The sequence below is a fragment of the Anguilla rostrata genome, chromosome 17 (genome assembly GCF_018555375.3).
Source record: "Anguilla rostrata isolate EN2019 chromosome 17, ASM1855537v3, whole genome shotgun sequence".
Classification (NCBI taxonomy): domain Eukaryota; kingdom Metazoa; phylum Chordata; class Actinopteri; order Anguilliformes; family Anguillidae; genus Anguilla; species Anguilla rostrata.
In genome coordinates, this window is record NC_057949.1 from 81,229 (window position 1) to 94,922 (window position 13,694).

At 41.3% G+C, this 13,694-nt stretch overlaps 1 protein-coding gene across 11 annotated transcripts in view; it reads right to left on the reverse strand.

Moving 5' to 3' along the window:
* The window catches only part of LOC135243908 (fas-binding factor 1 homolog), an 82,831-nt gene that overhangs the window by 37,995 nt on the left and 31,142 nt on the right, over positions 1 to 13,694 (reverse strand). For 9 of the 11 annotated variants that reach the window (XM_064316044.1, XM_064316043.1, XM_064316036.1 and 6 more), the window contains 5 exons: positions 13,240 to 13,361; positions 6,181 to 6,277; positions 5,474 to 5,929; positions 4,048 to 4,119; positions 2,997 to 3,100 (listed from right to left, as the gene is read on the reverse strand). In XM_064316044.1, the coding sequence (XP_064172114.1) occupies positions 2,997 to 3,100; positions 4,048 to 4,119; positions 5,474 to 5,929; positions 6,181 to 6,277; positions 13,240 to 13,361 (851 nt within the window). The remainder of the gene's footprint in view (positions 1 to 2,996; positions 3,101 to 4,047; positions 4,120 to 5,473; positions 5,930 to 6,180; positions 6,278 to 13,239; positions 13,362 to 13,694) is intronic. The other 2 variants (XM_064316041.1, XM_064316042.1) reach the window with 2 other exon arrangements.

A 13,694-nucleotide genomic window follows, 5' to 3' on the forward strand; every position in this document is an offset into this window, starting at 1 on the left:
TGTTTTTGGTGCTTTGGACTCTGTTGTTGCGGCCCTGCGAGCTGGCCGTAACAAGCAATGTCTTTAGTCTTATAAATCAATGCTTCTTCTTCATTCCTGGTGCACTTGACATACTCCTTCACTTTCGTTTTACATTACATTACATTTATTTGGCAGACGCTTTTATCCAAAGCGACGTACAAAAAGTGGATTTCATGGTCATAGACAACTACTAAACACAGGTTCAGTAAGATACAATACTTATTTTGTACAGCCATTTCTAGCCAAGAACACAGTTTAGTTCACACAGTGAACACTATTCAGACCTAACCTCTGCAAAGCCAACTAGGCAGAAGAATAAGCTACAGTATTAGGACAAATACAAATTACCAGAAAAGTGCTGGGATAGGGCAACATGTAACAAGTGTCATGAAAAAGGGGGGTATTGAAAGTACTGAAAGAAATGTTTATGATTACTATGATTACTTTTTGCACCTTCACAATTTGCCTTTCAAAGAGCCTCGCTTCCCGTAGTTCTTTTTAACCTTTGCATGCATATTACGATATTCAGCCTCATTACTCTAAGTGCTGTCGTTTTTATATATCTTATACGGTTAATTTTTTTCTCAAACTCTCTCGTATGGCTTAGTTCACCCACTGGGGAGACTGCTTCTTCAACTTACTTTTCCTTATCTTTGAAATAAATTTACAATGTGCCTCAAGAATAACCAATTTGAACCTGCCCCACTTTTAATTCACAATCCAAAATTTAACATTCTGGCTGTAGGGGAGACCTTGCTAGTTTGTCAAAATATACAGTGCCTTCAGAAAATATTCAGACCCCTTCACTTTTTCCACACTTTTTACGTTATAGCCTTATTCTAAAATTATTAAGATTATTCTCATCAATCTACACACAATACCCTATAATGACAAAGCAAAAACAGGTTTTTAGAAATTTTAGTGAATTTGTGAAAATTTATTAAAAATAAAAAACTGAAATAACACATTTAGATAAGACCCTTTACACACTAAATTGAGCTCAGGTGCATCCTGTTCTCATTGATCATACTTGAGGTGTTTCAACAACTTGATTGGAGTCCACCTGCGGTAAATTCAATTGATTGGACAAGATTTTGAAAGGCATACACCTGTCTATATAAGGTCCCTCAGTTGACAGTGCATGACAGAGCAAAAACCAAGCCATGAAGTCAAAGGAATTGTCCGTAGACCTCCGAGACAGGATTGTGATGAGGTACAGATCTGGGAAAGGGTACAGAAACGTTTCTGCAGCATTGAAGGTCCTGAAGAACACAGTGGCCTTCATTCTTAAATGGAAGAAGTTTGGACTCTTCCTAGAGCTGACCACGTGGCCAAACTGAGCAATCAAGGGAAAAGGGCCTTCATTATTGCATGAGTGTGTCCCTCTATAGGAGAAGGGGGAATAAATTATATTTTAGATGGTGCAGTGACGCGGGTCAGGAGGAGTAGACGGGTGCGAGCGGAACCAGTCATTGACCGTATTTTGCACAACCAAACTGGACCTGTGGAATCTGGGAAACTTTGAATGGACTTTAACTTTACGTTTATTATGGCAGTTTTATGTTTATTTATTTTGTAAATAAATACAAGAAGAAGAACAACAATAATGCATTTTTATTTTCATTACAACACGCCTCAGACAATTGCACCCAATGAAGTGGATAAAAGTTGGTCAAGTTTAATGGAACATAGGAAACAAAAGGACAGAAACTTAACCTGTTTTTACCACTACAAACAGCATAGGATGTTTTTCAGAAGCAGGAATGGGAGACTAGTCAGGATTGAGGGAAAGATGAATGGAGCACAGTACAGAGAGATCCTTGATGAAAACCTGCACCAGAGAGCTCAGGACCTCAGACTGGGGCGAGGATTCACCTTCCAACAGGACAACAACCCTAAGCACACAGCTTCGGTACAAGTCTGTGAATGTCCTTGTGTGGGCCAGCCAGAGCCTGGACTTGAACCCGATCAAATATCTCTGGAGAGACCTGACAATAGCTGTGCAGCAATGCTCCCCATCCAACCTGACAGAGCTTGAGAGGATCTGCAGAGAAGAATGAGAGAAATACCCGAAATACAGGTGTGCCAAGCTTGTAGTGTCATAGCCAAGAAGACTCTAGGCTGTAATCGCTGTCAAAGGTGCCTCAACAAAGTACTGAGTAAAGGGTCTGAATACTTATGTAAATGTGATATTTCAGTTTTTATTTTTAATAAATTCACGAACATCTCTAAAAACCTGTTTTCGCTTTGTCACTATGGGATATTGTGTGTAGATTGATGAGAATAATATTAAAAATGAATTTAATCTGTTTTATGAGAAGGCTGTAATGTAACAAATGTGGGAAAAGTGAAGAGGTCTGAATACTTTCCGAAGGCACTGTATCAAAACCAACTGCAAAACGATCACTAATCCCAAGTGGCTCGATTACCTCTATGTTGCGAATTCTGTCAGGATCATTACATAGCACTAATGGGCAAGGATTGGTCAGATCTGGCATCCACATGAAGGGGTTAAAATAAGTTGTCAGTCTAGCAGCATGACTTTTCTACTGAGGGTGAAATCAGGGGTGTTAACTATTTCAATTAAGTTCAGACTGTGCCAAAAAGCAGCTGATACAATTAACCTAAGTCCGGATACAGTACCATACTGTACATTAGACATTTCCATTCCATTTCCAAAAGAATTAGTAGTACCGAATGTATTATTCAAAGTACTGTAAATATTGCATTTCAGTTAATGCTGCTTAACAAACCAGCATAGCATTGTCCTCTATTGCATTAATATAACATGCCAATAATTTATTAATACATTTTCTTGGTCTATTCAGTTGCACTCAGCTCCAATTCTAAGACTGTTTTAGAAGTATAAAATCGGGACAAATTGTATTCTTAAAAGTGATTTGCACTGTATTTACAAAAGAATTTCAATGATGGCAAAAAAATAAATAAATAAAATAATGACTTAATATGCTTACGTGGAAATGACATTGCAGGTGTGGGCTGGTCCTCTTTCAATGGGTCTGAATGATGAGGAGGTTTGGCCATCCCACGCTGCTTCTCTCGGGGCAACGGGGATGCTCTGGCAGAGCAAAAGAAAAAGAGCTTCAGTGATCCTGGGTCCTTAATCTGCTTGGTCAGAACCCCTAAACCTGCCCTCTCAGGTTAACTATCACACATGTAAGGAAAAATGCTCTACCTGTTTCAGTGTTCTAGGATGGTCACTGTTATGGTTCCCTGACCTTGTGCCCTAGTGGCTGCTTGTGGTGTTGCAACATTTGTTTTGATTGTCTTCCTAATAGGAAATTGGTGTCACCTGGAAGGGGTCCTACTTAAGGGGCCCTCTGGCTGATGCTCTCTCTCTCTCTCCATTCAGAGGACAACCTGCAGTCTGGCTACACTGCACATTTATTTTCTTTTGTAGCATTCTGTAATTTAAAATATTTTTGAATTGTGACTATCTTGTGTGATCTTGTTTATGTTGCGACTGGCCAGGGGCTGATCATAACAGTCACGTAATACAATCAAACCTAATATAATCAACGTAACTCAATTATCAAGAGGGGGTTTGACACAAAGCCTCATGGAGACAGCACCACCAGGGTGGGGCCAAAGTGATTAATGGGTTGATAAGCATACTTTGGTGACAATGACCATCCACACCACATACATCTGTAACAATGTCCATTTTTTTTTACCAGCCACCCACTCAGGTACAGGAACCTGCAGTTTAATTCAGGTGTGTACCCACACAAAACTATTTTGTAATTGACCTGATCTGCTTGTACCCGGTATGTTTCATACTGTAAATAGATACTATATTCTGCTTTGTTATTAAATTGCTATTAATCTATACTTTGGAACGAGTCTTACGTACAAGAAGGAAAAACTTCCCACACACAACAGCCACTAGTCATGCTAATAAAAACATTTTAAATACCATTATGTATTACAGACTGCATATTAATATATCAACATATACTGTATGTAGCTCTTATAAACGTCATAAATATTTTTAAATATCGTAACTCATACTGGGGCTCCTTGCTTGAAGCTGGGTGGTCCTCTGATTTTCTTCTTGAGGCAGGTGGGTTATGTTTACTGTAAACAAACATTAGGATAAGCTAGTCACCATTATTTGGTTGGGTATACAGCACCGCTGAAATTATTAACTAAGTAGAGTTAACTAACTACCAAATGTTACCATTTTAGGAGTAAATTCCGACATCCTACATCATACATACATGTTCAAAACTATAGTTTGATGAATAATGGTTTTGTTGCCAGGAAGCAAATTTAGTTTTACAGTTTCATTCCTCAGAAGGCAATAAGTAAAAAAATTTTTGTTTATTTTACAGAAGAGACGTGGACAGTTTACCCTCCTTAAGCATTTTTAACTGTATTCAGACATTGAGAAAGCAGAGAGGGTTACAGATAGAGATGGGATCACAGAACAGAGGCGGTTACAGATAGAGATGGGATCACAGTACAGAGAGGGTTACAGATAGAAATGGGATCACCGTACAGAGAGGGTTACAGATAGAGATGGGATCACAGTACAGAGAGGGTTAGAGATGGAGATGGGCTCACAGTATAGAGAGGGTTACAGATAGAGATGGGATCACAGCACAGAGAGGGTTACAGATAGAGATGGGATCACAGTACAGAGAGGGTTATAGATAGAGATGGGATCACAGTACAGAGAGGGTTACAGATAGAGATGGGCTCACAGTATAGAGAGGGTTACAGATAGAGATGGGCTCACAGTACAGAGAGTCACAGATAGAGATGGGATCACAGTACAGAGAGGGTTACAGATAGAGATGGGATCACAGTACAGAGAGCGTTACAGATAGAGATGGGATCACAGTACAGAGAGGGTTATAGATAGAGATGGGATCACAGTACAGAGAGGGTTACAGATAGAGATGGGATCACAGTACAGAGAGGGTTACAGATAGAGATGGGATCACAGTACAGAGAGGGTTACAGATAAGAGATGGGATCACAGTACAGAGAGGGTTACAGATAGAGATGGGATCACAGTGCAGAGAGGGTTAAAGATAGAGATGGGATCACAGTGCAGAGAGGGTTACAGATAGAGATGGGATCACAGTACAGACAGGGTTACAGATAGAGATGGGATCGCAGTACAGAGTACCACAGAAGGGAACTGAACCCCCAGCCACAGAAGGATTTGTGTAGGGATTCAGCTGCCCTGTGGCCTACTCCCCAGGTTCCATTTGAATATGAAATGAGAAAGTTGACATGATCATATGATCTCATAAGAGGGTCATCCTTGCTGCCTGACCAAGCCCTCAAAGATGAAATGTTGCAGGAGAAAATCTACAACCTGTCAGAGACACATTCCCATGGTACCCACTGCTTTCATGGGCTCATATTTTTTGATGACCATCAGGACTGTTCAATAAGAAAAATGTCTCCCCAGGAGTACCTGGCAGAAGAGTCTAAGTGCGCTTCCTCTCCACACCCCAGCAGTTCTGGCTGCACTGCTTGCTTCTCCTCGGGCTTCGGTGCCGCTCTGCTTCTTTTCCGAGTCAGAGCCCCTGCTAGCCAATCATCTTCTCCTGCCTGGGCAGGGCCTGCTGGACCTGCTGCTGAATGGAGAGTTTTAGGACTGGCAGGGATCTCAGGCGGCTTTGCGCCAGTCAGAGTAGAGGAGCCAGAGGACAGGCGCTTGCTTCCTGCCGAGCAGCCAGGCGAAGAGGGGCGGCACTTTGGGCTGTCCATTGCTGGCAAGAGCTCTTCCTTCTTCACCTCTGGGTCTTCCTGCTTCAGCCCCAGCCAATCAGCTGCAGACCTACTGGGGCGCGCTGCAGTGGGCGGAGCTGCGGGGGCAGACATCCCTTTCTTTTCTGGAGATGGGCTGCTAATATCCTCAGCTGACAACCTGAAAAGGAGGAAGAGGATGCTAAAGCAAAGTGTCCGGTGGAGTGAAAGTGAAGAAGGAATGTACCTAATTTGAAATCTTGACTGTCCATTTTGGTTAGAAATCAATGAAAGATGAATTACACAACAAAATAAAATAGAAAGCTTCATGGTAAATGACAATGTTCACAAACAATAAAACAAAAAAGCGATGTGAGAGCTGAGCAGTGGATTGCCAGTCACACACAGGACACCCCTTCTTTTTCATCTTACCTAACAGGCTGCCGGCGAGACTGCCTGCCTTCCAGGGAGGAGGCCAGTGTTGGTTGGTACGAGCCAAACATCAAGTCATCTTCTGCAGCAACTGGGTCTGAGTAGAGAGGACAATCGAAAAATGTATTTCTGGAAATTAACAGAAGTATTGTGATTAAAATACCAGTTTAGCCTTAAATTAACGTACTGTGAACAGCGATTGTACATATATGGAATATTAATGTGATATATTCGCTGTTTTTGTGGCCTTTTAGCTCGCACTTTCCCAAAATTCCATCAATGATAAGATCGGGACTCCGACGGCACCGAAAACCGATAGATTTCACTGAACATTCGACTGTTTACATGGGGTTCTGAACCAGTGACATCATAATAACTCTTACTGGTTGATTTTACACAGTCATTTATGGCAGTTGGTTCTCTCAGAATTCTGGCTGATAGCCAGGTCAGTATTTTCACTGGACACTTGATACATCCTGCTTAATAACTTCAAAGAATGATTTAAATGGATTTTGAAAGTAGACACTTCATGCTACAATCATGGTAACGGAAATGAGTGTGCTGTGAAGTTTAGGTAGCAAATAACAAGGCTGAATCCTTCTGACGTAATTTACATAGCGACTGTATGCTCAGATCGCCTAGTTTCACTCACTATGGCCAAGCGGAATCGATAAGGTTTCAGAAAATATATAACTTTTAAAGATTTAATTCAATCTTCTACTGGGACCTTTTCAGTTTATTGAGGGTGTGACAGAAAATTTCGGTGACGCTGACTATAATCAAATGTTTTTCACACTTACCGTTCGATTGACCAAGTACCATTCAAAATATATTTTTAAGGGGTAGTAGTGTCAGATTGTGCTAGCTACTTCACATTAACCTTGTACGGTGATCAATAAAGGCTAACAGCACAGTACCACTTAATTCTATTCACTTCTATCACCACTGTAATGAACTAAAAAAGGCAACAAACGACCCTTTCTGTGAGAAATGTATTGTCAAGCTCACGCGCATACACTGCTGGCGATATTCTAAAGCTCCGTTTTGCCCTCCCTATTCTGAGTGCAAAAACCCCAAAATAATCATATATCAATAATCATGTCATCATCAATGTAATGTAATCATAACCACCATATTTCAGGAATAAAAGCCATTTCAAGCTGATTACAGCTGTAACTATGGAATCCAGAGAAGCTAATACCATTTTGACCATAATTACTTAAAATCTCATAATTAGTTGGTATAACATAAATGCTTTGGCGTGTAGAAGTACAATAGCAGTAGAATTAGCCATATAGTGCTTATACAGACATTTGTATAGGCAAGAAAGTACATTATATGTACATTATATGTACATATAAATCCACCCATGTAGTGATAATGGGCCATATTTACTAAGAATTTGTGGGGCTGCTATAGACACTAATGAGACAAATAGCATCGATCCCATATTTACGGTACCATGCTAGAAAAACAAGGGAAATGCAGCATCCCTAAAATTAGCATGTTTGGGTTAATGCGTATGAAGTTTAGGGCCTTCTGTCGTTTGACTGCAAGAAGAGAGAAGAGGATGTGTGTGCATATCGCCCACAAGTGGTGATTTATCCTGGCTGATGGCCGCTGCAGCAAAGGGGGCGTTACCTTCTCCCCGGCACAGGTTCAGTGTGGCCATTTATAAGAGGAGATATTGTCAGCTTTGTAGAGTAGAGCAGAGTCACCATAAATGCAAATGTTTTTGGATTTAATCTTTTATTCAGTATATTAAAAAAACCAACTTAAAAAGCCAAACACGTTGATTAGTAAAATTAATTTCTTTAGTAAATATTAACCCGTTTAGACCTAAGGCACCCTCTAAAAAAACATTCTAAAACCTAAGGCATTGTTGTAAACAACCTCCTAAAACCTGAGGGTTTTCAGAAAACCTTGACAGAATTGTCTTTATTTCCCTGCCTCTGTAGCAGATAGATACATGAAATAAAAACCATTTGAGAGCTTAAACCTTTGGCTTTAGTTGGAAATTATTGCCTTTTCCCTAATGTTCATTAACATTTTTTTAAATCAATAAAACTGAAAATGTTGACAAATGTCCTTGTTGTTTCCAGCCATATTTTCAATAAAACAAACAAACTGGCAGTGGTAGTACAATAACTATATCACAGTTTGTTCACACTTTTGTAACAGAAACGGGCTCACTGTTGTGTTCACTGTTAACTTCGGGCACACTGCATTTTCTGTAGTGTCAGTACTTGGATGATTCCATTCTTCACAACCAGAGGGCGTACGCTTTTAAAAAATACTCCACGCTCTCGCTGCATTGATGTATAATCGCCTTCCCAACGTGTATTTGCGAATCACAATGAATTTCATCGATCATGTGTCTTTAAAATGATGACAGTATCTAAAACGCGCTCAGGTCGCATCCTGCTCTGAAGGGAGAAGCATGCAATGTCGCACCCGGTCTTAAACGGATATACACGCAAATGTTGCATCCAGTCTTAAACGGATATACACGCAAATGTTGCATCCGGTCTTAAACGGATATACACGCAAATGTTGCATCCGGTCTTAAACGGATATACACGCAAATGTTGCATCCGGTCTTAAACGGATATACACGCAAATGTTGCATCCGGTCTTAATGGGTTAAACAACATTTTGGGTTCCAACCCTTTCATTTTCTCTTTTGATTGAATTCTGTAAACATACAACAGCAAAAAAGCACATTGTTTGTTATAGTAACTCAAAAGAGGGCATAACTGTAACAGTTGTTACATTTATACAGACAGGGACATCATTTTTTTTGGTACCAAGCATCCAACTGCCACTAAAATACACTTCAAAAATAATAAAAAATTTTCAAGGACTAACTATTAATAACTATTTCAATGATACTTCAATTGATTTATTGCAAATAAAAAGAAAGCCTTATTTCCCGCAAAAAATGCCATTGCTCCGTACCTTCAGGAGGTGCTAGAGGACGGAACTACACATGTACCAGCCTGAAATTGCCACAGAACCGCATTGTACATAAGGTCATTGACCGTGTTACATTAATGAACAATTCAATGTATGGCGACTCTCCCTGCGATTGCAAAATGAGACAATCTTTTAAAATCTTTTTAAAACACATAACTACTTCATCTTTAGGATGCCTGTTAGAGAAGTTAAGAGATGATGGCTCCAGGGATGGTTGGCTATTGGGTACGGAATTAAACGACTTGAAATATTAAAACTGTGTTCTGAAGTTTTCACAAATGACACGTGTTAACATTTAAAGGTGACAATACTTGCGCCTATCCACTACATCCACGGATCCTGACACCTGTCCAAAACCCGAATTCACCTGAGATAGAGCAGTACGAAAATGATACTTTCCTGCCATGCACAAGACGCATTATAAATACCAGTATTGCATTTAAATGAACTCGCTGCGGCTGTGCTCATCTACATAACGTCTTAGTAATGATACTGCATGCACAGACATTTATACAGATTGCATTAAGAATCATCGCTTGTCATCTACATACTTTAGTATGCCAGCAATTGAAACTCTATGCACGATTTTTGGCACTGACTTATGACGTACTAAATATGGCCCAATATGTCAAAAGAATGTGCCAGACAGAAGGACCATGTTTCAGAATGGCTAATATTTTATCTGCCCCAGAGGGACAGATTCTTCACCCCTTGCTCTTCTTTTTGTACATGCTTCCCCTTGAATTGTCTTAGTAAGGTGATGGGCCACCACAAGCCACCAGAACAACTTTCATGCGCCTTGGCATAGATTCTACATGTCTCTGGAACTCTGGAGGTACTGTAGGGATGGAACACAGTTCTTCCAAAAGATATGCCCTCATTTGGTAGGATTCACATTTTCATGCTCATCAAACCATTCAGTGACCCCTCGTTCCCTGCGGATGGGGGCATTGTCATCCTGGAAGAGACCACTCCCAACAGGATTGAAATGTTTCATCATAGGATAAAGGTCATCACTCACAATAACTTTGTATAGATTTGCAGTGACCCTGCCCTCTAAGGGGAAAGGTGGACTCAAACCATGCCAGGAAAATGCCCCCCACAGCATAACAGAGCCACCGAACCCCCACACTGCAGGGGTCAAACATTCAGGCCCGTACCGTTCACTTGGTGTATGCAACACATGCACTCACCCACTTGAAGAGAATATGGTGAAGGATGACCATATCACTTTTTTCCACATCTCTGTAGACCAGTGCCTATGGTTTTTGCACCACTGAGCTCTTAAATGTGCATTCGTATTTGTAATGAGGAGTTTATGCACTGCAACTCCGCTATCTCTCCAATCCCTCTCTAAGTAGTTGCTGACGGGCTGTTCTTGCTGACACAGCCAATTTATTCCTCCGTACTTTTGTAGGTATAAAAATAAATGCAGGAACGTCTTCCTTTTTGAAATAAGTAGTCTGTTCCCCAAGTACAGATGAACAAAAAAACAAAAAATGAGAAAGAATGTCAATACTTATACCCTGTCCCTCAAAGGAAACACAGAGCCAAATGGCCATTGCCTCGAATGATTACACATCTCAGGACAAAAAGGGGGGAGGGGGTTGATCAGACAAGCTGGGGGGCGGGGGGGGGGGGGGGACAAGGTGTGGGAGAATTGCACTGAGGTAGGGGGTAGACGTACTCAACTCATATCAAAGTTACTGCATATAAAAGAGAGATAATTTGACTGAATTAGGTGGTAGACAAGGTTATCTGCAATTGGCCCACTACAAGGTGAGACACCACAGGGGGGCAAACTACTTGACTCCCATGTTTGATCACCTTTGTCCTATGATAAAACATTTCTATCCTGATGGGAGTGGTCTCTTCCAGGATGCCAATTCCCTCATCCACAGGGCACAAGAGGATTTCTTTTGTAAGAATGGTGTTCCATCCCTCCAGCAGAGTCGAAGAGACTTGTACAATCTATGCCATGGCGCATAACAGTCGCGGACCAACACCTTACTAAGACACCTGAACCACAAACTACACCAGAACCACACACTACAACTGAACTACAAACTACAGCTGAACCACACATTTCAGCTGGACCACACATTACACCTGTACTACAAACTACAACTGAACCACACACTACAGCTGGACCACACACACCGCCTGAACTACAAACTACAACTGAACCACAAACTACAACTGAACCACACACTACAGCTGAACCACACACACCGCCTGAACTACAAACTACAACTGAACCACAAACTACAGCTGGACCACACACTACACCTGAACTACATACTACAGCTGAACCACACACTACACATACATACATATAAGTATGGCAATATGAATGTAATAGACACACTCCAATTTAGATTTATTAAAACGTTTTTTTTTTTCCTCAGACGCAGAGTGATACTGAATTGTGCAAAGGAATTAGACGTCATACGTGGTATGGTTAATATACCACGGCTATGAACCAATCAGATTGCTTGAATTGAGCTACCCGTTTTATAATGCTTAATTATTACGTCTGATAAACGCCAACGGGCAACTGTGTTTATAAAGTGCAGCTCAGAAAAGATAACTGCGTCGCACGTGAACATGCATTCATACACGCATGCACGAAATTAAACTTGCGCTTTCCAGCAGCAACCTCTGTGGGGTCCAGTCCAGACAATATATGGGCGTGATAGCACTCCTCATAGGCACACATAATTTTAAAACAAGACAATGATTATCTAGTCTCTCAGTCAAGGTTTAGTTACAACTCTGGACTAATGCAAGATGGAAAGCAATGGATTGACATTGACTACTGATTAAATATTTGTATTCTTAGACTGACAGACAGAGCAAACTGTTTTAAAGGAGGGAGGACTGTAGTGGGAGCACTGGGGTGTCAGGTGGGACTGTGTGGCAATGGAAAATGGTTTACATGGCTCATGGGTCAGGTAGGAGGACCCCTTAGCAGAATTTTGCTTAGGGCCCCAGGGAGGTCAGGACCGGCTCTGGCTGAACCACAAACTACAGCTGAACCACATACTATACCTGAACTACAAACTACAGCTGAACCACACACTACAGCTGAACTACAAACTATAGTGGAACCACACACTAGAGCTGAACTACAAACTACACCTGAACCACACACTACAGCTGAACCACACACACCACCTGAACTACAAACTACACCTGAACCACACACTACATCTGAACCACACACACTGCCTGAACCACACATTACAGCTGAACCACACACACTGCCTGAACTGCAAACTACAGCTGAACCACACATTACACATGAACAATCAACTACAGCTGACCCACACATTACAGCTGAGTCACACACTATACCTGAATCGCATACTACAGCTGAACCACGCACCTCCTGAATCGCACACTACACCCGAACTACATACTTCAACTGAGCCACACACTACAGCTATGCCATACATTACACCAGAATCACACACCTCCTGAATCACACACTACACATGAACCACACACTACAGCTGAACCACACACTACAACTTAACTACAAACTACAGCTGAACCACACACTACAGCTGAACTACAAACTACAGCTAAACTACACCTGAACCACACACTACATCTGAACCACACACACTGCCTGAACCACACATTACAGCTGAATCACACACACTGCCTGAACTACAAACTACAGCTGAACCACACATTACACATGAACAATCAACTACAGCTGACCCACACATTACAGCTGAGTCACACACTATACCTGAATCGCATACTACAGCTGAACCACGCACCTCCTGAATCGCACACTACACCCGAACTACATACTTCAACTGAGCCACACACTACAGCTATGCCATACACTACACCAGAACCACACACCTCCTGAATCACACACTACACATGAACCACACACTACAGCTGAACCACACACCTGAAACACACACTACAGTTGAACCACACACTACACCTGAAACACACACTACAGCTAAACCACACACTTATACCTGAAACACACACTACAGCTGAACCACACGCTACACCAGAACCTCACACACACCTGAAAAACACACACAACTCCAGTACCTTTAGTGAGGGGGTTCTTCTCTGGCAGGTGGTTCTCCCGGGTGGGTGGCCGCTCAGGACGGGGAGTCTTCCCTGGGAACAGGATCTCATCCAGCCTACTCTGCGCTTTCTGTGCAGGGCTGCTACATGAGAGTGTGGGACACGCACAAATTAATTAAGAACATGTTTATTTTCTGAATCCAGCGGTTCCAACAGTCAATGCCCTTATTAAAATGTTCAGCACTGTGAATACTGAACACAAGTGATATTGCGTGCAAGAACCCCTTACTTAACCTACATGTAAAATATATATTATGTAATTAATAATTTTGTTTAAAATGAGAATTATCAATTAAATTGCCAAATTTATTAATAGGTAAGTCAACAGTGGACTGGTGGAATCAACAACAAGTCAAAACAAGCTCTATATCATGTTTTAAGATTAAATAACTACAAAGCAGTCAATCAGATTAATT